The following is a 24,730-nucleotide window of genomic DNA, read 5'->3' as shown; positions in this document are numbered from 1 at the left end:
TGCAGCACAACGATTATGAATGATCCCGACAAAATTTGTTTTTTGAAGTTAATATTCTTTCACGCGACATATATCGACAGGATATTCTTTAGTTAAATGTTAAATATATTATTAATTCAACTTTCTCTTGAACTGTGTTTTATTTAAATAATCATTTTAAAAGAACATTTCCTGTTTTTTAAAAAATCTACAAAAAAAATCTTTGTGAGGCTGCAGTTTGAAATTAACAATAATTGATTACACAATATTAATTAACACAACAAGCTACATAATCTATATTTAATTACTGTATGGATTATATAATCCAGCACAAGGTTAAGATTGTGGTTACACACACACAATATGATTGAAGTGTCAATGAACTAATGCCACAGAAATAATTAGCACATCAATAGGAATCGACGTGCTTCTCAGACATATTATTTAATCATAATTTTTTTGCCTTTAGTCAGTAAAGAGGTTAAATATAAATATTTTCCAGAGGTTAATAGCATAATATGGATAAAGAAATTAATATAGACAAAACCGATAGATCCACGTAGAATACTTATGGAGCTAATTAAAAATAAAATAATAAAAAAATACCTTTCCAGTGATGTTTAATTATAGCCACCATAATTGATATTTTGCTATTTTCTTCCATGTGACACATGTCAGCCGCTATAATAAAATGCTAATAAATTACTATTAAACAATATTTTTTCATAGCTTAATTGCGCATTGTATCAATAACAACTTTTAGTTTTTTAAGAAACACTAATGTACAAGAATTGTGCAGCGTTTCTTGTGCCATATTTAGGACATTTCTACAAATAGAGTTGACCTAAATATGCAACGCATGCTACATGTAAATACTAGATACTTCATCTGGTTATGTATGTAGTATTTTTTAATAAAAATAGCTTTACAATGTTTAATATTTTCTTACCCTCATGCAGATTTCTCAGGTGAACTCCAACTATTTTCTTGAACGGCCACTTAACCCGGTGATAAAGCATTCTGCTGGCGGTTCAACTCATTCTCGTTAGCGGGTCTAACGATCCGAAAAATCGTTAGTGTTCGCATCGAGGTGAAATACAACCTCAAGAATATAATAACTCTGAGCTTCTCAAACGTTTTCGTTGAATCGTAAAATAAACACATAATTATTAGTCTCAAAGTCTACAGAGCCTGAAATTTATAAATAAGTTAATTGTATAGTAACTTGAATCAGACAGTTAACCGGGAACGGTATTCATGTTACGTAATTGCCAGTAAACAATTGTATACTGTTACGCTATCGATTGAAATTTGACGTTTGTTTGCCTTTCATTTATGGGCGAATGTAACGTGAGATTGTTTTGCAATTGAAATCTAAAGTAAACATTGTCTTTGTTTCATAGTTGCTTTACTGTAATAATGTACAATAAATCATAATAAAAAAACGACACGTTTATAAATTATTAAATTATAATATACCCATGTGTCTATCTTGGTAAACATAATGGACTTATTATTAAGTAAATAAATCTACGATTCTAAAATAAATCGTCTTTTTATCTTAGGGTGCAATTTGATCATCTCCCGTCTCGTAAAAAGTGTTTGTCGGAAAAATAATCTTCGTTTCATTTTTAAGAAGTCGTAGAGACATTCTGGGTCTTAAGGGTCGAACGCCTGGCAATCTATTTTTAAAATGATTGATTATGATCGAGTGAGCTGGAAAGTTTCACAGTATAATTTTATGTGCTGTCTAATTTTTAACATCACTTTTATGTGTGTTAAAGGTTACTTAATATTATCTTATATAGTGATTGATATGTTTATCACAATAATGTCAGTTATTTTATATTATTTAATAATTACATAATTTGTTTTAGATAAATATTATTTAGTAAGTCGTCTGGTGTATACAATCATACACACATAAAATATTGCATGGTTACTTTTTAGAATCCAACTTAAAACGTAGATGCGTATATCAGGGGTAGCCAAAAGAAAGGACGTTTCTATACTGAATGACTGACGGTCATTTATGACTTATTTGTCGATCGAGTAGCATGTCTTTCTTTTTGTAATGTTTGAATTAACATCTTTAGAGTGCATTACAAACATAACAACAAAAAAACACCTCAAGTTTCAATGAAAGATTTCGTTCCGAGTTTTTATGCACTTGTATGTTGTATGAATTTCACAAAAAAAAACCGCAGCAACCAAAAATATTTGTGTCGTCTTGTCAATTTAAAAAACGGTTCAAAAGATTTTAATCTTAAAATTTTTGTTTTAAAGACAAGCCTAGAAATCATTGATGATGACCGCATAGTTGCAGAAAATGAAGTCAATACACAATACATATAAGACGTTGATGGTTTAGCATTCAAAGAAGTTTAAAAAATATAAGGAAGATGTGAAATGTTAGAACAAGGCGTATGGGTTCCACACGCACTAAGCGACGAGAAGAAGGCGACGCGCCCGCTTCATACTGCAAAAATCACGCGAGAAAATATATATAAATATATAAATAGTCAAACACTTAGCTCACGTATACATTATTTTCCAGCTGAGAGCTTCTGAAAGTTAACAATTGAGAAGAAATTAAAACGTCCTCGGTTTTATCGTTGAAAATCCAGGATGATTGCTTCATTTAATGGACGATTTGAGGATAATTATTTAACGAAGATCTAATCTGGACCGAGCGGTCGTTCCGGAATCCGAAGCCAACGCGAGACATAAAAGTGAACCCGAAGACAAATGGCGGCGGAAGGATGACGCCATTTTTTTAATTGTGGCAATTAATCAGGATAAGAGAATCCGAACAATTATATCCGCGGCCCTGTTTATCCTTATCCTTGGTTTGTTTCGCTATTTTTTGCACACCCTTAGTCTTGTCGGGGTCTTATTTCTCGGGAGGGGTGCTTGAAAAGTTCGTCGTCGGTAAATTAGTCAAATTTATATGTACATACACAGATCCGGCGTTAAGACAAAGCAAACGAGGCATCCGCCTTGGGCCTCATGCGAATATTTTTTTAAATACCTTAAATCAAACATATCAAAAGAAATAAAATCATTCCCTCTCCGTGGTAGTGGAAACACTCCATCGTTCACACTATGACGGCATATTATGATTTCTAAGAAGTACAATAAAACCGAATTTTGCCTATCACTTCTCAGCAGTCAAAAATTAACGTCAAAATTTAATATTTGTATAAAATCGAATCGTTTTCTACTACGAAATTGTATACAATGTAAAACAGCTGCATATCCCAAAATCCCAACGGGATCAATAGTGCCGAATAACAAAAACCAAACCAAAAATGGTCTAGCACAGTTTTTTCTAAATTTCACATTCTAGAGTTAAACTTTTATTGCCGAATTTACACCATTTCAAACATGTTTTAAAAATGCCATTTAACACGCCAAAAGTTTAATTAAATACGTATTAGACATAAATAAAAAATATGTTCCGTCCCAAATCGTCCGCGTTAGTCAAAGGATCGAGAACTGGGTGGTACATAGAACTCTTACAATTTAATGGTACATAGTCCAGAACGCTGCCATACTTCCTTCAAATTCTTCGAATTGGAATATTGAAGAGTTCAGCTGAACACGCACTAACCAAAGCTACTTAGAATCGCTTAAAAATCTAAGAGAAGCAGCCGCGTTTACTTCAACTGCCAATCAAGTTTGGCTAAAAGTTGAGCTCGATCTTTGAAACGACTTAAATACTAGTGATGCAGTATAACGGCAAGAACAGATACTCATTACCAGGCGCGTACGGTGAGATATTTTCCCTTTCGCTCGCTCCCGTATTAAGGGACGGGCGTGAGTGAGAGATGGGGCGTGCGGAACGCATGTAAGACACGCCGAGCGAGCGAGCGAAAGGGAAAATATCTCACCATACGCGTCTGCATCATTACTGAAAGCAATTTTAAAATTTGCAACTATAAATAAACGCATGTAACGTTCAAGCACACAATACAAATATAACTTTAGCGATCATCATAAGTCCATCGATACTAATAATTAGCAATATTTGGCCGCCGAAAGTATGCTAAAGACAGAGGGTTCATAAAAAAAGTTTTGTTGTCACGCATCTGACAAAATCCAACACAGATACATTAAATTCCTATCACAATATTTTTTTGCTTTTTTTAATGAGTTTATCAATGACAACAGATGATTTTTCCTTTCTCTCTTGAACGTGATTGTAATATTAAAATTCATGACAACAATTACATAACCAACATACAAGCAACACACAAGCATGATAAAAATAAATCTACCACGTCACGCCGATCCCACCAGAAATGGTAGTGCCTTCTTGTATATTTGCTTTAATAATATCTCTCGTAATACAATTGAGCAATAAATTATCATATAAAATGTTATAATAACTTTTTAAACAACCCTTACATTTTATCTGAAAATTTCGCCCGTAAATTTTACGTAATAAGGTCGCGGTGTGAAAAATTCAAGATAAACGTTGGACCAGGGTGACGTATATCCGTGGGGGATTTAGTAAAACCTACTATTGGGAATTGCATATTGTCTCAATTTGTTACCTAGTTCGCTGCACAAGGATATATCTCGCAAGCCCCTTCTTCCTCTTTCTCTTTCACTCTTACGATCTCCATCTCTGCTTGCCTAATGGGATCGCATTCATACAGCCATGCATTATACTCGAGGTGGAGACTTTGCATAAATTATCTTGGAAGAAAGTAGCTTTAATCCTCTCTTATAAATTATCGGACAAATACGGTTCAAGTCACATAATCCATCATTATTAACAGCATATGATTAAATATATTACACAAGAACATTACTTAAACAATTTATTAGGGATCATATAAATTCTTTTAAAAACCACTTATGAAACTCGCTGAACTTGTATAGCATTTCTTGCAAAATTTCGCTGGGTAGCATCATTGTGATACCTAAATGATACGTCCCCTTTCTCTCGCCGAATTCGCTTCCAGGTATGACGCAAATACCTTAAAACAATAAGCATACATGAATAATATAAGCATATATGTAAATAAAATAATTATATTAAGTTGAGCTAGTCATCGCGTTTTAAATTGCACATTTTGCTTGAAATATAGTATATATTTTTAAATCATATACATGCAGATTAAGTTTAAAAAAGATAACACTTCTATGATTTGGTTTATACGTACAAGCCTATACCCAAGACTGCGTTTTGTAATACTTCTAAGAATTTACAGATATCTTTTGTATTTTATTAATACTTCATCAAACACTGAAATGCATTGCCTTCTACTCTCTCCTTAGCCAAGGAAGCTCAAATATTGCATCTACACATAATGGTGATTTTACCACCTTTTATCAGATTCCTAAATTAGTCCACTCTTCTATTTACAATTGAAGAGATTAACTTATGCTATTAAGTCATATTAAGGTCAGTACGGCTTGTGATAAATCATTTCAACCTAGTAAAAAAATGCGCTTTTTTTTATTTAAATTGGACACCAACATGAGAAATATTTTAACAGCTTAAGTCACAAAGTACACAAAGGAAAGAATTGAAATATCCTTCGCCTTGAGAAAATATTTTATAATCTGCCCTTAGCGGCCAACGGTAATTTATTAAATTTATTAAAAAATTCGCTAACCTTTTTTAATTTTCTGTTCCACAGAAAAAAAGGCGGACAACAAAATCTATCATAGAGGAGGTAAATTTCAACATTTCTCAGAGACACTTACATTCTATTGACATTTACATTTAAACATCTGCTTCGGAGCCCAACGCATCAAATATTCGAGAACTATTCAACTTGAACTTCAACAAAGAATAGGCCGAAGGAACTTTAGCCCAGCAAAAGTTTCGGAAGCCGCCGCTTCTCTCTTCGCATCTTTTGCTCTACAGATTCCATCAGCATATATGAAGCATATGCAATAAAGTCTCAAATATGTTGCTTTTTGTATTAGATACGCATATTAATTAAGAAGCTCGAAGACACTGTGTGCCAAATATAATCACCTAGTGTGCAGTACCCTCGAGCATGCTTCTCTGATCTGGTTATTATATAATACAACTAATTAACCTTTCTCAGATACCTGCACATTATTTTTACTTCCCACAAAATTCTTACAAGGTATACTGGGATATGATTCCCTCGAGTCGCGTCAACGAGTGCATTTAAGAAAGTACTTCTTCAAGCTTTTTGTTGCAAATATTCACAATACGAATATTTTTAAAATTAAAAACTTATTTTTTATATGCCATCTGATTAACAGTGCTTGCATTTTCGAGTATTGTTTGAAGTATTAATATTAGATAACGCTCCAACAAGTACAGATATCGCAGTTTATGGACGTATTAGTCATTATTATATATAATTTAACATATTTTTTTTTACAAATATTTACTGAAGTACATGTATTTAAATAAATAATAATATATTATCAAATGTAAGTTAACCACAGGCGAATTGCAATATATATTTTTATCAAATCTTTACCCTTTAAACGATTTTTTTATTTTTTATAATGTGGCGACTGATGTGTCACATAGATAAAAAAAGTTTTAACAACTCTGGCGGCGATATAAAGGATGACTTATCAATAGGACTTCTGACGAATCATATAAATGTCTCAAAAAACTCCCATGAGATAGTTTAGTAGTCCTAAATAACGTACGTAAAAGTCGGGCTTACCGTCTGGGCTCCACCCTTGACTGATTAGGCGCCTAGAAAGCTGAAACTTTCAGAGATCTCAATCCGAAAAGGACCTGTTGCTGAGACTAAAATATCTTTGCTCCCAGAGGATCGCACATATAGGGCCTATTTTTTTTATATTTTACCACTATTATAAATGAAGAAACCATAAATAAAACCGCTTGTTTATAGGAATTGTCATGATACCTAATGCCTTAAAGCACATGAATCAAAACTCTAACTCTCCTTATCTACAATTTTGGGATCATAAATCTATACCAAGTATATGAATTTATATATGTACTTCATTATATATATATATTATTTTTTCTAAGAACATAATACCACTTATATGTTTAAACATTTCTTTATGTATTATATCCTCTTCTATATTTTCAACTAGTAGTATATTACTAGTTTAAATCTAGATAAACCTCAATAACAAGTTTAAGCCTAGTTTTCATTACAAAACATTACTTAGCTATATAACTAATAATGTCCAAGAACTACATGCCACTATCTTCAAAGGCTTCCAAAATTAGATATGAGGGTTCCGCGTGAGTTAACAGAAACTATATTGCTATAAATTTCTAGATTGTTAATCAATCTCAAAACAATATACCTATTATTGGATTTTTGAATTATAAAAGCAATAATTAAACCGCAATATAGTTTCATGAAATATCGCAGTGACTTAAGTACTCAACCCAATTAATAATACTACCTGTATTTTCTAGCAATTTTAACGCATAATAAGCGTCTGGAGTGTAACCGTCCTCTTCAGCAGTTTCAATAGCTTTGTTGGGTAGATTAATTCTTGGAAAGGCAAACATTGAACCCTAAATGAAATAATAACGTAAATTATTTATCATAAACAAATAATTTAATTAAAATTACCTGAATAGCTGTGCAATGAATGCCTTCCAAAGAATTCAATCCCTCTCCTAACATCTTAGCTTGTTTCTTCAAAGACTCGTTTATACTCGTCTTCTCTTTCATATATAATTCATATGATTCTTCGCCTATACTTGGTGGAGTAATCTATAAATGAAGTAACATTATATAATTTATATAAATGCATATATAATAAGATATTTAATTTTCTACTTACAATGCAGTCACTTATAGACTGACCTAGCACAGTCGGACACAACATGGCTGTTATCGATTTTAAAAACATGGCTTTAACTTGAGGGCATAGATTGATGATTTCAATGGAACCACCTCTTACCCCACATTCGCCAAAATATCCTTTAGAGCAAGACATGAAGCTTGCTAGTTGCATTCCAGAATAAGGTGGACCCATTTCAGTTAAGACCTTGAATTATTTAAAAATATATTTAACGATCTAATAAATATATCGATGGCGTAAAGTGTGATTTTCTAAATTTATCTATATTTTACGATTACTTGCTATTTTGAAGATGTGATATCAATAAATTATTTTCACCCAAAAGTGGAGTTTGCTAATTTAAACTATACGTTTTAATTAAACTAATAGAACTTACTTTCTTGAATGATATGAACTGAGTGTCATTATTGTATATATTGTCTTGATAAACTTCATCGGCTAACAAAAATAGATTTTCTTTATACGCCACTTTTATGATGTCTTCGATTTTTTGCCTTGATAGAACATGCCCTGTGGGATTTCCTGGATTGATGACTACTAATGCTCTTGGATTGCAAGTTGTTCTGCTCTCTTGGATGGATTTTTCAAGATCAGTCAGATCTATATCCCAATTTTTGGCCTCGTCCAAATAGTAATTCACTGGTTTCATGTCAAATTCAGAAAATATCATTGAATATGACGGACTTCTTGGATTTGGCAATAAAATACCTATAACAAGCAAATGTGTTGTAGATTTAATCAAATTGACGGTTCAGCAGTTATTTCATTTAAGTTCAAAATATTTCTTTTTAATTACATTTAAATGATTAAGATTTAAATAAATGTGTTTTGGTTTATTTGCAACATGTCCCTTACAAAAATCGTTACGTCCAAGATATGTTTGGCCCAAGCCAAGCGGAAAACTCCCGCCCAATATTTTTTATACTACTAGCTTTCATACTGCGCGGACGCGATAGTAAGCCTACATATAGTGTAACGCAAAAGTAAAACTATTAAAAGTGTTTTATTGATCAATCGATATCAGTTTTTTACTTGTACAAAAAATAAAAAACCGCTGACTTCTCATTGAGAGATATTGAACAGATTACTCAATCAAGCGACCTAAAAATTTTTAGCAGTAAAAGTTTGAAACATATTTTTTCGATCTCTTTAACAGAGCTTATATAAGATTCAAAATAATAACCGTTAATCGTGTCGATTATTTTTAGTCAATCCATTAGTAAATCTTTCAATATTATCTATAAATATTTACCAGCTTTTAGTCCATTCATCTGGCACACGAGCAGTTTAACAACTTTTTTGATTCCATCAACAGCTCCAGAGCAAAGAAAAACATTTTGCCAATCACAGAGTACACCACCATCACGTTTCTGTATATAATCAGCAAAGTGTCTTCTGATGGGTTCTATTCCAGATGCATCACTATAAGATCCTACCGATTGTCCTCTGTTAATAAAAACGCGTTCATTTAAATAATATTATTGATATTGAACGATATGTAATCAATTGCTGTTTAAAATGTACATTTGCCTACTTGCATCCACTTAAAATGTCTCTGGCTCTCTTCTTCATATCGTCTGAAAATTGAGAATCTTCGATCAGCGGTGGATACACAATCATAGACAGGATCTAAAATAATAATTATGTTTAATATTAAAGCATTTAAGTAACATGGTAAATTTAGAAACAGTGCAATATGACAACACTCCGTTTAAGCCCACGGGTGAACGGCATGAACCTCCAAGAAAGGTACGTTATATAAATATATCAGTGTAGCAATACTAATTTTGTACCATATGTTGTTATATGGATAACCCAAACGAGTAATTTTTATATAAATAATAAAATAGTCCATCCGTTATTAAAAATGTCGGCCGGTGAAAAATTACTTTAAGTGCCGACCGACTTCTCATAAACCATATTATATTTTCTTTTGATCAAAATCCATACATTGTTTTGTTTATCATTAGATATATATACACATATACTACCAAATTATATAAAATACACTCGAGGAGCTCATAGATATTTATTATTTGAATTGTCGAGTTCAGCAATTGGACCACCCAATGAAGATTAAGTCGGCATGTCTAAAATCGGCCAAAAAGCTAGCAAAATTTACCGGTGTGATAATCTAAATAATATGCTAATAAGTCATAAACCTTGGTGAAAAATCCAGATAACATGTAACATAAAAAGGGCAAAAAACGGGACACCACCGTAAGAATTAATTTTGTGTATTAAGTATCCGGCATAAATTAACAAAAAATAAAAGTATCTGTTGCAAATGCCCTGAGAAAACATTTCATGTGCATTCGGGATTGCCGTCCAAACGGCTGTTAGTAATCTGCTATAGCAGACAAAGGCATCTGTTTTAAAAAAACTACTTAACGGGCACCCTTTTTAATAGACCGTCCTACGTAAAAGAGCGAAAAAAGATAATATATAGTGGTAGACATGGATATAAATACGAAAACACGGAAAACTAACGATCGCTTATTCAGACACTACACTTGAACATTTACTTCGGAGTTCAAGGCATCAGAACTCTCCAGCTTGGACCTACTTATTTCGTACAACTTTGATAAAAAGATCGCCGATACAATTTAAAAACATCGATGATCTGAGAAGCCGCCGCTTCTCTCTTCGCATCTCATAGTCCAGCTTAACGTCTGGAATTCAAAGTAGATCATGCTTCTCAAACCACGGACGCACAATCGCAATTGTTGCACAAAAATTAAGTATCAACTAAATTTGTAATAAAAACAACAGACAGAAGAGAATTATACTTTTTTAATGTATTTATGTAATATTATTAATTCGTAATTTATGCTACTATTATGAACTCTCTGCTGATTTTTAACGGGTATGATCATGTGTTTATTTTATTTATTTTTCATGATCACATCCATTAACTTGCAATATTGGTGACAAAATGACGTGATTAAATACGCATATATTTGTAATAAAGACGTAATTATCCAATATTTAATAGCAAAAATAGCACATTAAAATATATGTATATAATTCGTTGCACTAAAATGTTTACCTGTCTTATATAGGTCATGGGCATTTGTCCCATAGCTAAACGATCCGCTCTGTCAGCTCTGATTAGTTTGTTGAACGGCAGATTTCCCTGTAAGTCATAAATAAGAAATAAATATTTAAAGACAGTATATTTTTTGTCTCTCCCAAATGGAACATAAAATAGAGTTGTTATCATATGACCCCATAACCCATAACCTGCGTATGTACATATACTTTACTACTCAAACTTTTTTACTATGCTGTAACGATAGTTTCGAATCGTGAAACACGTATGAGACACATGATGCTCTATATATGTATTTGTATATGGGAAAAGTATAAAATTAGCAATATACATACGTGTTGTGAACCACTAACCCAAATAAAGCTATTTATAAATCGCTTTGTTACACAAAACAAGTTAATGATTCAGTAATATATTGGATTTTAATATTTAAAATATTTATGAATAATTTAAAAAATCTTAAGGCATAGTTTAGAAAATATATATTCTAGTAGTTTCCTTGCCTTGCTCAACTGGGTTTCTAGCTCTTCAGCTCTAGCAGCCAAAGATGCTAAGATTGCGTTCTTCATCATCTTGAGTCGAGGGTTCACATTTTCAATCGTGATGCATCTGGTAGCCATGATCTTGACTACGTGCTGGCAGAAGCCAGACTCGACCTCTACTGACCAGAGCGTGTAGCTAATCTCGTGACGTCTCGTCCGTCCAATTTGCGCAAGCAATCCAAACGCAGTTATCGCTAATTATGCCAGAGATATGATTCAATTTATGAAATCTAACTAAACCAACTAAAAGCAATAAAGTGACAAATCTAATTAATAATAATATCTTACAACCATATGGATGGGATTATTCCATGGAGCAAATTATTTTAGATACTGTTATGTTATCTATCTTATCGCGACGTAGTTCAAATATGGAATGAAGTGATTAATGAAAACAGTATTTAACCCTCTAACTGTCATGAAATAATAATTAAATTTATTTTGTTAGTTTCTCTTATTATTTTCTATTTTTAATAAAATTGTTGTTTTAAGATCCAAGAAATTAAGATGGAATGGTGCCAATGAAATCTTCCACTATGAAGTTGTTCTCAAGTTATTTTTGAAACTAATAATATTAGGGTCGAGAAAATTCTGGATTACCGATTCCATATACAGTTACTCTAAAAAAACATTTTTAAAATGATTGTGGGTGACTACATTGCATGAATAACTAACCCAGAAATAAGCAACCAAGCAAGAAGACATAATAGTATGTTAATTAATCTGTATAAATGCCTCCAAAAGAAGTATAAAAACTAATGGATTTGACCTGTTTTTTGTATTTCCATTTTAGCAGCATGGTTTAAGAAGTGTTGTGGACAATAGAACATCAACGAAGCCAATAGCAATTAACTCCTAATATTCAAGCGAGCAGGTTGCGAAACATACAAATTCCATTGTTGCCGAACTTATGCAACTAGAATGAAAGCATCTACTAAACCCTTTCACCGCGGCTGATATTTCAAAATGTACTAATATGTGGGAGAGCACCTTTTTATGCCATAAGTTATTTAAATAATATTTCAATAAATCAAAGTGTTTTTTAACCTTAAATTATACAAAAAAAAACATATTATAATTTTCGAAGGTTCATGACACATTTAGGTGTCCAATGCCTACTGGTGATTTTCTTGACGACTTCTATAGGTGTTATCTACAGTCAAAGGGTCTAATAATATTTTTTTCATCTAAAATTCTAAAACATATATTTTAGCTTCGCCTCCAAATTATTTAGATTTAACAAAAATCGGGGAAGAGCATAATCGTTGATCTCCTCCCCTTTCCCGATTGTATATAAGCTTTAATGCTGCCATAAAAAAACTTTCCTACTGACTTGGAATATACGAGTTTTTGGTCAAAATCGCAGTAAACGGAGCTTTTATAAAAAAATATTGGCAACAAATTAAATGGTCAGAATTTAAATAACTTTAGGTTAAAATAAAAATCAAATCTGTCAGAATTTTTCTTAGCAGACATAATTATATTATTCAGGGTCAGAATAAATAGCAAATTGTTAAAATAAAATAGCATAGAAGTAAAAATGAAACGATCATGCGAACTAAAAAAAGTAAAGGTATCCCAAAATTAACGCAAGATTTGAATTAAAAAAATATTATTACATTACAAATATAAATGGGCAATAAATTATTAATTTTACAAATATCATTTTTTTACGAATATATATATAGCATATGGTGATATTGTGTTTTAGAAAAGCAAAAATAAATTTTCTTATATTTTTCACAAGTTAAAACTTATCTTTTTGCGTTTTTTTTAACAGCAACTTTGCCAATTACATTTAATTTTAGATCATTTCTAAGGACGAGCCAAATCAGAAAACGTTACTCACAAACTTCTACCTCTATAATTACTAAGCATTAGGAATAGGAATATAAGATTCAGGAACACATTCATAATAGAAATAAAGACTGAATGCTTACTACTTTATTCAATATATCAAAGGTACAACTATACAACGTATCACACTCAAAAATTTTGTATATATGTATCAACTTCGTACACAAAACAATTCATGCATAAGCGTGAAAGTCTTATATACGCATTAACAAACATGCCTAACTATACACATTTAACAGAATTGGAATTATTAATATAATAATAATAATAACACTGGGACTGGATACATAGTACTCATTAAAGCGTAATACTTTCAACAGTTTTGGAATGCATTAATTTCACGTTGGGTAAAATACACACATGGTTACAGCGTGACAATAGCTTTCAGATTTCAATGGGTGTACAGGTGCTTGTATTGAAGGGTTGAAAATACATAGCAATGCGTAGGGTTTGTAACTATTAATGATGTGTTTGATAAAACAAAGTGTATAGATGTTTAGAATTGAATATAAATATTAAGATAGCAACATCATCATATTAAAAAAAAAACATATAAATGCCTCGCTATATAATAAAATTTTCTGTTACTGATATGTTAACGTTACATGGTTAAACACAACATTAAAAAATACATTTTTTTAAACATGTCTAAGATGTTAATATATGTATGTATATATTATTATCACATACACTACATAGAACACATTTAGCACCGAAACATTTTATTTTCAGTTAAAAATTGGCCATTTTAAAATTTAATCTGTTATTTATAAATACAATATGTATATGAAATCGCACCACGTTATTAATGTCAATGAGTTAAACATTAAATAATAATAATATTAATAAAATTGTCTTTTTTAATGATTTTACATATTCTCCGAAATCACAGTAGCTCCTAATTCCCATGACCCAAAAAAATAATATTATAAAACACAAATCAACATAACATTCGCAATAGACTGAAAAAAACAATAATAAACAATAAATTAAACATTAAACATTTTTTAAATTTTGTAAAAAAAAATCATTAACTAATTCTACGAATTAAAACGTTGTTATATTAGCAGTAAGCTTTTTCCTTAAGTATTGTCAATAATAATAAGCATTGCTTAATTAAATATTGTCTTTGAGCATTCTTCAGAATTCCGCTCGAAACGGAAACAATCCAGTCGGAACAAGTTACAATATATTGTAACCAAAAGATAATAAAAATCCTAAGTAACGTTAATCTCATGGTGTGTTTTATATAAAATTGCGTTCAGAACAATCTACTTATACTGTTTAACGAAATCTTTATGGAAAGTGCTGAACTTTTCCAACATGCTCTTCAATTTATCCACTTGCGGCAGAATCGTCGTGCGGAAGTGATAAGTGCCTTCCCTTTGACCAAATCCAGTTCCTGGTACGATGCAAATTCCTAAAAAATATACGTAAACATGAATAATTGTTCATAATATACATGATAAACATTTGTATGTATCGCAAATACCAGTATTTTCCAACAATTGGAATGCATAGAACGTATCGGCTGGTTGACCTGCTTTCTTCGCTGCTTCTATAGCTTTAACGGGCAGCTTGATTTGTGGGAAAGCATACATAGCGCCCTATTGAGCAAAAAAATTTTTAATTAATTTTGTATTACATTAAATAAAATAAGTGTACTAATAAATTTGAGACTAGTTTATATCCAAGAACACCCAAAAATATGAAGAACAATTAAACTCGCAATAGCCATGGACTTTCGAAAAGCATTAGCGTTTATAACAATAACTACTCGACTGCAATATGTACCTTTATATATGTATGATCTTCAAGACATGCGTCCAACAATACTTTATCTTTGTTATTTAATAAACAACAATGGTTTTGCCTATAAAGGATCACACGGAAGACAAACTCTTGCTTCATTGAACATAGGCAGAGTTTAGCATTACTGCCATTGGTCTAAATAAGCATTCTCTACCATCGCATCTGCACTAGGAAAGCATTACTCGACTCGACTCAGAACTCCCAACTCTTACCAGCACTACAAACTGATAATCCAAGTTATATCAATGTATACATATATTTAGAATTGTGGTATATAACCCAATTTTCATCAAAGAATAGTTTGTAGTGAGACACTCACTTTATAAGCCTTCTAGATTTAACCCATCTAACATACATTATTAGAGATAGTTATTTACTCCAATCTATAACACAGGTTCTTCTTGCCTCTGCTCAGTTTTCAAATTTTAAAGCCCCCTAAAGTAGGGCTCATTACTGACATTGAAACACCTAATACCAAAACTCATTTGTACACCTAATATATTGATTACAATAAAATACCTGAACAGGATTGCAGCTGAATCCCTCGAACGAATTAAATGTATCAGCAACCATTTTAGCACGAACTCTCAGCGACTCAAGAACTTCAGCTTTCTCCTTGGCATATAAAGCATAAGATTCTTCGCCTTCTTTTGGTGGATTGGCCTAATTATATAAAACGTAAATAAATTTAAAATCATCCTATTATACATATAACATCATTATGAAATTCTACATACAACGCAGTCCATAACAGTTTGTCCTAAGACAGTCGGACAGAGCATAGCAGAAATGGATTTTAAAAGCATCGCCTTGACATCAGGGCAAAGATTGACAATTTCGACGTATCCTCCTCTCAAGCCGCACTCTCCCATGTATCCTTTGGAGCAGGACATGAAGCTGGCCAACTCCATGCCGGAGTATGGCGGACCCATTTCCATCAATACCTTCTTGAAGGAATAAAACTTGGAGCCGTCCGCGTAAACATTGTCTTGATATACTTCATCAGCGAATATAAACAGCTTCTCTTTGTGTGCAAACTTTATGATCTCTTCAATGTTTGCACGAGATAGCACCTAAAAAAATGGTATTTTTAAACCTACTCCAATTGAGATTGTATATATGGGTAATATAAAATTACCTGTCCAGTAGGATTTCCAGGATTGATTACAACAATCGCTCTGGGATTGCAAACTTTTCTGCCAGCCTCGATAGATCTCTCCAATTCGGGCAGATTCAAACCCCAGTTCTTTGTCTCGTCCAAGTAATATCCCACCTGTTCCATGTTAAACTCAGCCAGAGTAGCCGAATACAGAGGATATTGTGGAATGGGAATGAGTACACCTATAATATTTTTAAAATATCTAAATACGCTCTTTGAAAGATCATAATCATTTTATATATAGTTACTCTAAAAGACCCTGCTTAAGCGGCTCACCGGTGAGTCACTTGTTGATTATTTTTTTAAGCAAAATATTTTTTTAAAACAAGTTAACAAATTATTTTTATTAATTATTTATAATTATTGTACTAGCTTTATTTATCTCTAAACCGAGTATTTTATATTTATTTTTAGAGAGATACTGACGCGTGAAGAGAAATAACAGGTGACTCATTAAAAAATCGCTGGCGTTTAAAGGGTTAAGCGTAGGCACCACCCTACATTATTTAATCAAAGTTTTGCTCGGTTGCAATTTAGGACCCTGAGAGAAATTATTCTAATAATATAAGAAATAGCCAAAATACTTGAATAAATAAATAAGAAAATATTTTTAAACATAGCCCATATTTAATATAATTTACCATTTTACATTTTATACTTATTAATATTGCATAGCGAGATATAAGAAGAGGAATCAAGACAGCTAAAACTACAATGAAGTATTACCACGTAGTTAATTTTTTTCCATGCTCCATGATGAAATTGAGACATAGATTAACACTCTACCAATGGGTCGAGTAATATCTATCTGATTTGTCCGCTGCTGGTAATCCACAGGACAGGTAGTGACTCTCTTTTACGATTTCTGATGTTTAACGGCGGGTTTGATAGTATTTATCCCCAAAAACTAAAGAGTTTTGTACTGCCATCTATGAATCAATGTTTATGCTTTAACATTTTCACTGCAGATGGCTTCTATAGGTGTCATCAAGAAAATCGCTAGTACTCATTGGCCATCTAAAGGTACCATAAGCATTTGAGCCTAATAATAAGGTTATTTAGTTATAATTTAGGGCTGTAAATCACTTAAATTAATTTAAACAATATCTTTTTAAATATGGCATGAATAGTGCCCCCCCACATATTAACAAATTTCGAAATGGCATGCAAAAATATCAGAAAATATTTCAATGCATAATTATTTTATTGCCACCACTGACCATCAAAGAGCTCTTTGTTTATACAGGGGATGCTAGTATAATTTAATCGTAAATTATTTTTTAAACATCGTAAATTATTCCTAAAGCGTGGCAAAGCTATAAACATACAAATTTTATCCCATGGAAGACTGAAATATAATTTTATGTATGATAATTTATGTTGTTTTATGGTGCCCCTAACCAAATTTTATTCAGAACCATTTGTTTTATTACTTGTTAAAAAAACATTAAAAAATAAATAAAAATATGTGACACACTACATTTATATCATACTAAAGTTGAATTTTTCTTTAGTTTATATTCAATGCGGATACACATTTTTCATAGAAACGAAATCAACGCATTTAGTCAACTAATGCTCAAAACCAGCATTATTTTATTTTATTTATATTGAGTTATAAGATATTTAGTTTCTTTGTAAATATTTTTTTAAACTAGAAATAAAACAAATTTTATGATTTTAATTTTGATTTTATGCAACACACAGATTGAAAAACCCTGATAAAATATAATTTTAACATTTGTTCCAATACAATATAAAAAATTTGATAAATTTTTGTTTTGAAAAAATTCCTATTAATTCAAAAGTTATCATATTTTTTTGTTATATCTCCGTGTTGCGCAAAGTTCTGGTGAAACTACCAGTTTTTGCACATCACGCGGCGATAAAACGACCCATCAATCGAGTGTAAGTCAACGAGGAAAGGACTTAGAATCAATGACTTCCAGATTTGGTATTGGAGAAGAATTGACAATATCCAATAAAAAAAAACGCAATTTATAGTGTAGTCGAGGAATTAAGCAGAAGTGAAAAATCTCCAATAAATATGTAGTGTTGAAAAAAGATGAATAAAAGCATTCAATATTAAGAAGACTGAAATAATAATTACCAGGTTTCTTTCCGCAGACATCGCAAATGAGCAACTTTAGAACACTCTTGATGCCATCTGATGCTCCAGCACTCAATATAATGTTTTGCCAATCGGAAGGAATGCCTCCATCACGTCTTTGAATGTAATCAGCGACGTCTCTTCTGATTATTTCAATACCGGGCGAATCAGTGTAAGAACCGACTGAACTTCCTCTGTAATTACACAGACCATAATGATACATATAATCCTAAATCAGCATTAAATAAGATGTTTCTGTATCGTACCGACACCCCTCAAGTATATCTTTCGCCTTCTTCTTGATATCATCAGGGAATTTTGGGTCATCCAACAAGGGCGGATATGCAACCAGCGCAAGTACCTATAAATATAAAGAAGTCAATGTCAAACACATTGCCCAATAATGCAAACTTATCAACGTAACACGATTCCCCAATATGTGCCAGGCAATTGATAGAACTAAACTGTTGTTCCGTTGTGTTAAACAATGCCAATTTAAACCATTGAAGCTAATATTTGGCAAATTGAACCGACTGTGTACGTGCATATGTTGTGATGTGATAAAATTGATACACGATAATATTTAATGAAACATGGAACGTTTGATTAATCATATCTTTATCAATGCAATCACCTGTCTAATAAACGTAATCGGGACTTGACCCATCGCATGACAATCTCCAATGTTCGCTTTGATAACTTCAGTGAACGGCTTGGCTACACCCTGAAAAAACAATAAAATAAAATTAGATCATGGCAACAACATTGTATAAGTAAAATCAAACATTGCACTCATAATACATGCATTCATATCACTTACAATATATTATATGTATGTGACACATGGGCAGTAATAATTTACATCCTGCTGCATAAATTGAATGTTATCAACTTTCATATCATTAACAAGTTATGTGAGAGTAAATAAAATTATCATAGAAATTATAAATATTGTCTACATTTACAAACAAGTTTATTGTAACAAATATTCAACAACCATTACTTCTCAAAAAAACAAGTTATATAAGCCAAGAAATGTTTTTAAATTATAAAAAATATATTTATTTAAATTTTAAAACTATTGCTTTCTTACCATATAAATTGCATATTTAGGAGTTACGTTTTGAGCCAGTTAAACGAGTTTTTGTTTATCATTAAATCTTATGTTTAATAATTGTAAAAAACCAGAACCATCTAAAGCTATTTAAATTGATAAAAATCAGCCTAAATATTTTATTTGAGAAAATCTTCATATCTTATTTAATCATATATATTGTATACATATGTCTAATGTGTATGAGTAAAGAAAAAAATACAAAAGGTATTAAAATAGCTTGACAACTAAACAGTCAATTTATATAATTGACACTAATGAATATTACTAGTAGTTTGAGAACTTCACAAACAGTCGTCAAAACAAATGTGTTAATTGAAAGCATTTCAACATCCAAATAACATTTTCCAATCAATAGAATGAATGATTCAAGATAAGAAATGATTATTTTTTACTATCATTTATATAAAGAAACTCATAACAATAAAACAAAGTGCATTTAATAATAACTTAATATTAAATATATCATTAATTTGATTCATAACCACAATACAGTATGATAACAAACTAAAAACAATTAAATTCAATGTGATGATTGCTTTAAAAATCTAGTTGAATGAGAGATGCATAACTCAATTTACTTTATAATAATTGAATTCATGCAATATGTGATTCGTTTTCATATATGTATAATTTTAATATATTAAATTGTAACCACAGAATGAGTTGATTCTTATTCATGTGGAATTAGGTAAATAAAGAAATTAATAAAATTAAAAAAATATTTGAAACCCAAAAAATTACATATGAATAAACAATATTTTCCTGGTTTATGTACATATATTCTCATAATTACTACTAATTACTACTAAAAGAACGGTATTTACTGTAGTAGCTTTTAAATACACCATTACTTTTTAAATACACTGCCGTTTGGTAAAGGTGTATTTAAAATTAGAAAGCTATTGTATAACAATCGATGTACAGTAGACTCCCCAATAACACGGTAAATTTGCTTCATTACATTGCTTAAAAATTATACATGAAGCGATTAAAAGATACAGGACTAAATTGTGATATAAATAGTCCGGGAAGACCTAGGATAACGTCAAAACAGCAAGATCGGCATATAATAATATCTTGTAAAAGAAATAGAAGACTTCCAGGACCAGAAATTTGCTCCATAGTGAAAAAGTGATATTGAAAATATTTCGTTGTCAACTGTGCAACGTCGATTACGGGAAGCAAATTTTGGAGGACACATTGCTGCCAAAAAACCTTTGTTACGCTGAGGAAATAAAAATAAAATGCATGACTGGGTCATAAAGCATAAAAATTGGACAATTGAAGATATAAGTGCTATAGTAAATAGCAAAGTGCTAGTTTGATGAATCTAAATTTGAATTGTTTGGATCAAAACATAGAACATTTGTTAGACGTACAGTCAGCGAAAAAATTAGTTTTAACTGTATTGTACTAACTATAAATCTAAGCGGTGATCCAGTCATGGTGTGAGATTGTTTCTCAGCAGCAAAAAAAAACCATTATAAGACCATTTTAGAATAGCAAGTTTTACCTATGAGTAGATATTTTATTGGACCAGGTTTTGTATTCCAACAGGACAATGATAGCAAACATGCTTCTAAATTATTCAGATTTTTACAAACAAAAGGAAAATTATTAAAAAATATGATTTGGCCACCCTATTGGCCTGATTTAAACCCAATTAAGCTTTTGTGGGATAACCTGGATTGGAATATTCGTCAAAACTTACTTAACTCTCAATAGGCTTTGTGGGTATGTCTACAGAACGAGTGGATTAACATATCAACCAATACGTTAATAAATTTAGTTAATAAGATGGCAAGAATAGTAAAAATTGTATTACGCAAAAAAGGTGGATTTTTCGATGAAAAAATAGTTTTTTTATTAAATACGTTTTAATGAAAAATATGTATATGTTTTATCTCTTATATAACGCCATTTTTATTTATTTATTTAATGCATTATAAAAGAATCATCAAAAAAATAGTTTGGTCTTAAACTCTTGACCGGCAGTGTAAATCATTTATAAAAAATCAAACTATTTTATCTTAATATAAATATAATGTTTTTATTTATTATTTCTTCAGTTATATATGTAAATATATAACTATCTGGGGTACATCAAACAGTGAAAAATCGACCACCGCACATGTAAGGCGATATCGTTCAAATAGTTAAAAATGTCAATAAAAGAAACGCTGAAGAGCGACTGGAACGCGATTCAAACAATCTAGGGTTCAATTTATGAGTGACACAGAAATTGTGTATAGTGCCAATCAAACAAAGGATGCAAGTTAATAAAAAAAAATACAAACTGCCGACTAGTCACACCATGACAGTGACATTTGTCGACTATATAATGATATATGTACTAATGCTAGACAAAAATAGATATTTAAAAATCTAAAAAATAATCAAAAATCTCAGACGTTCTTAATAAATAATTTATTGTCAACATATAAATATTAGCCTGTATTAGACATAAGTGTGTAATAGTCCATCCAAGATGTTAACGCTCATCATCGTTGTGTTGGAATTATTTCCAACACATGCATTCACACATATAGTTTTCCGCGAATTTGTTTCACCGATAGGAGAACTTTAACAATACTAAATCAGGGCTGTTTTAAGGGTAGGGTGACCATACGTTGGAAATCGAATTAAAAATTATAATGTGTTATATTTTTATTATAAATTATTGTCATGTTATGTAATTTTGTAATCAATGAAACAATTCCTGTAAAATTCTATTGGTATTTTTTAAAATGTCATAAACAGATATTCAACCTGGAGAGTGATTCCAAAACTGCTATCATGTTTTTGAGTTAAATATGTATATAAATAAACAAAATAAGTAAGAAAGTGATATTTTACATTTTTCTTAACAAATTAAATTAAAAAAGGAAAAATTATTTAACCATGTAATTTCACATGGTCGCCCTATTATATTTTTCTCCAATACTGTGTCAATGAGCGTCCACATCTTGAACAGACTATACATATTTTAAAGCGAAATATAAATTAATATTTAGTACACTGAATATGTAGTTTTTTTATAGGAAAGACAATTGATGTAATATCATAGTTATCATCGATCCACCTAACATAGTTCAATAACATAGCAATTTGTATGCATTTAAAACTTTTCAACGAAAATCTAAAGCAAATGATCTAAGATTGACAGACTGCAAGCAGAATAACAAAAAATATGTAAATAAAAAATAAAAGTAATCATAGATAATTCAAAAGCAAATGATACAGTTCCAATGTCATGGTAACTGAAAATATCAAACAAAGAAAGTTTATCAAAACAATTGTTACTGTGTAAATGTACTTATCAAAAAGCGTTTACATAGTTGTGAAGTTACATTTGAACTCTAATCAGGTGTGTTTTGGGATCTTACTATTTTTTACATAAAATAATTTTTAAGTATCGTTGGTAGCGAAATAAGCATGTCGCAATTACACTATGTTCAACAATGGATTTTAAAAATATTGTGAAGATTGCTAATTTGAATTAAAATTGAACTTATTCAATTATTACACAAACTGTCTCTAAAGTAACACGATTGAATAATCACAGACCATTAAAAAATACAATTGACATTCACAAACAACATTCCATTGCATGAATATGAATCTTAAGATTCTAAATCAAATGTCAATTCAGTCTAATCCGTTGTCATGGTAACCAGTTCTGTCAAAATTTAAATTACTTTTTTCAGATAACAAGTAAATCCAAATAAAGTATTCCATTGCGCAACTATCTCTACTCAACAATGTAATAAAATAAAAATGATACGTTACCTTAGCCAGCTCCTTCTCTATCTCTCCGGCCCTGATGACGAGCGGCCCCCTCACCGCGTACTCCATCACCTTCACGTGAGGGTTTATATCGTCGATGGTGACGCATCTCTTGGCGGCGGACGAAGCCATGGCTCTGGTCTTGGTAGCGTGGTGACTGGAGCCGTTGGTGGCCGCGACTGCCACTGACAACAGCTGCCGGCTGCCGGCGCGCCCCCACATGTCGCCTGTGAAAACACGTCACAGCTCAAATCACGGCCATAACCCGCCGACCCTGAAGCCTTTCAACCCCCTGATTGGGGAGTGATACTGAGTGGTTATCGGGTCATGAAGGATGAGAAAAAATATTAAACATTATGTAAAAATCGATTTTGCCCCATTTGAAGTGATGTGCTTATTTTTATGCAATATATTTTTTTAATTTATATACTAATTAGTTAGAAGCTGGCCACACAAAATACTTGAAATTGGATTGTCAGTCATTTAACATGGACGTCTTGTAAAATACTGTAAATCTCAATGAAATCGAAATATTAAAAAAAACGACCGCTGACTTTTGAACGAACGAACTTTTGCCTCCCATTTTCCCCCTCCCTGGAAAAAGCTAAAATGACGTTCCTAATTCCAAACCAGAACCTCTCGAGTTATCCCTTAAAGAATATATAAAAAAACATCACGAACATATTTTTAAAAAAAAGTAATTTATTCAAAAGAATATGTTTTCACTGGTAGATATATATTTTTGCTAGTGAAAATATAATTAATTTGGCAGATGCTATTGAAATTATATGATTTCAACTTTTCTATATGTACGAGGGTAGGTCAATAAGTCCTGAGAATATCTGTCAATACATTGCTATCAAATTGTCAGCCATTTATTTTTTACAATTGACTAAAACAAACAACCTTTGTTATTTTCGAACAAAGGAAAAATACGTGCAGTGATTTGTAAATTAATACTTTCATGGCACATTTGCACCGGCGATTAAAACTATTTACAATTGGATTAACGTTAACGTGGGCGCACATCCATTAGTGATGAACATTGTTCGGGACGTCCACTTAAGGTGACTACGCCAGAAATGATCGACAAAATCCACCATATGGTCTTGAGTGATCGACGAGTCAAAGTGCGCGAGCTTGTTGAAACCACAGGCGTATCGCATAGTTCATTGGTTTTAATTTTGCACGAAAAATGGGTATGAAAAATATATCAAAAAGATGGGTGCCGCGTTTGCTTACAGTGCAGAACAAACGAAATCGTGCGGTCGATTCAATGGTTGGTTTGGCACTTTTTTGCTCAGATACGAGATACTAATGGTTATGAACCTTCTGATGCGTTTGGCCCTAACGGCTATGAAAGCGGCCGACAACATTTTACGACAAAAATACGTTTTAAAAATTAACACTTAGTTTTTTATCGCCGTGCGCATGTTTATTCCCCAATCATCGGATGAAAATCGCAATTTTCAGTAATTATGTACTTCCCCCTGCGTCACATTTCCAATAT

The 24,730-nt window shown here is 31.6% G+C and overlaps 2 protein-coding genes across 4 annotated transcripts; both read right to left on the bottom strand.

Moving 5' to 3' along the window:
* Nucleotides 1-4,791: 4,791 nt before the first annotated feature.
* On the bottom strand, nt 4,792-11,500 carry LOC148237532 (alanine aminotransferase 2-like). Of its 2 annotated transcripts, none has more exons than XM_088181603.1 (9): nt 11,341-11,500; nt 10,835-10,921; nt 9,310-9,414; nt 9,038-9,231; nt 8,162-8,493; nt 7,765-7,971; nt 7,551-7,694; nt 7,378-7,492; nt 4,792-4,967 (listed from the first exon to the last, which is right to left on the bottom strand). In XM_088181603.1, the coding sequence occupies exons 4-9, from the start codon at nt 9,054-9,056 to the stop codon at nt 4,819-4,821; spliced, it is 966 nt and encodes a 321-aa protein (XP_088037729.1). In that variant the 5' UTR covers nt 9,057-9,231; nt 9,310-9,414; nt 10,835-10,921; nt 11,341-11,500; the 3' UTR covers nt 4,792-4,818. The 2 variants fall into 2 exon arrangements, with proteins under 2 accessions (XP_088037729.1, XP_088037728.1); XM_088181602.1 differs by having other exon boundaries at nt 9,320-9,414.
* A 1,808-nt stretch (nt 11,501-13,308) lies between these two features.
* LOC148237531 (alanine aminotransferase 2-like) lies at nt 13,309-23,404 on the bottom strand. Of its 2 annotated transcripts, none has more exons than XM_088181600.1 (9): nt 23,224-23,404; nt 18,952-19,041; nt 18,584-18,678; nt 18,318-18,511; nt 16,187-16,389; nt 15,786-16,121; nt 15,568-15,711; nt 14,729-14,843; nt 13,309-14,656 (listed from the first exon to the last, which is right to left on the bottom strand). In XM_088181600.1, exons 1-9 carry the CDS (start codon nt 23,350-23,352, stop codon nt 14,508-14,510), a joined length of 1,455 nt encoding a protein of 484 aa, XP_088037726.1. In that variant the 5' UTR covers nt 23,353-23,404; the 3' UTR covers nt 13,309-14,507. The 2 variants fall into 2 exon arrangements, with proteins under 2 accessions (XP_088037726.1, XP_088037727.1); XM_088181601.1 differs by lacking the exon at nt 23,224-23,404 and adding an exon at nt 19,411-21,627 and having other exon boundaries at nt 18,952-19,185.
* Nucleotides 23,405-24,730: the final 1,326 nt, after the last annotated feature.

This window comes from Plectrocnemia conspersa, unplaced genomic scaffold (genome assembly GCF_051122295.1).
Source record: "Plectrocnemia conspersa isolate PC_06_02 unplaced genomic scaffold, ASM5112229v1 ptg000002l, whole genome shotgun sequence".
In the NCBI taxonomy this organism is placed as follows: Eukaryota; Metazoa; Arthropoda; class Insecta; order Trichoptera; family Polycentropodidae; genus Plectrocnemia; species Plectrocnemia conspersa.
The sequence above is the reverse complement of the archived record's forward strand: the minus strand, read 5'-3'. Positions and strand labels throughout refer to the sequence as shown.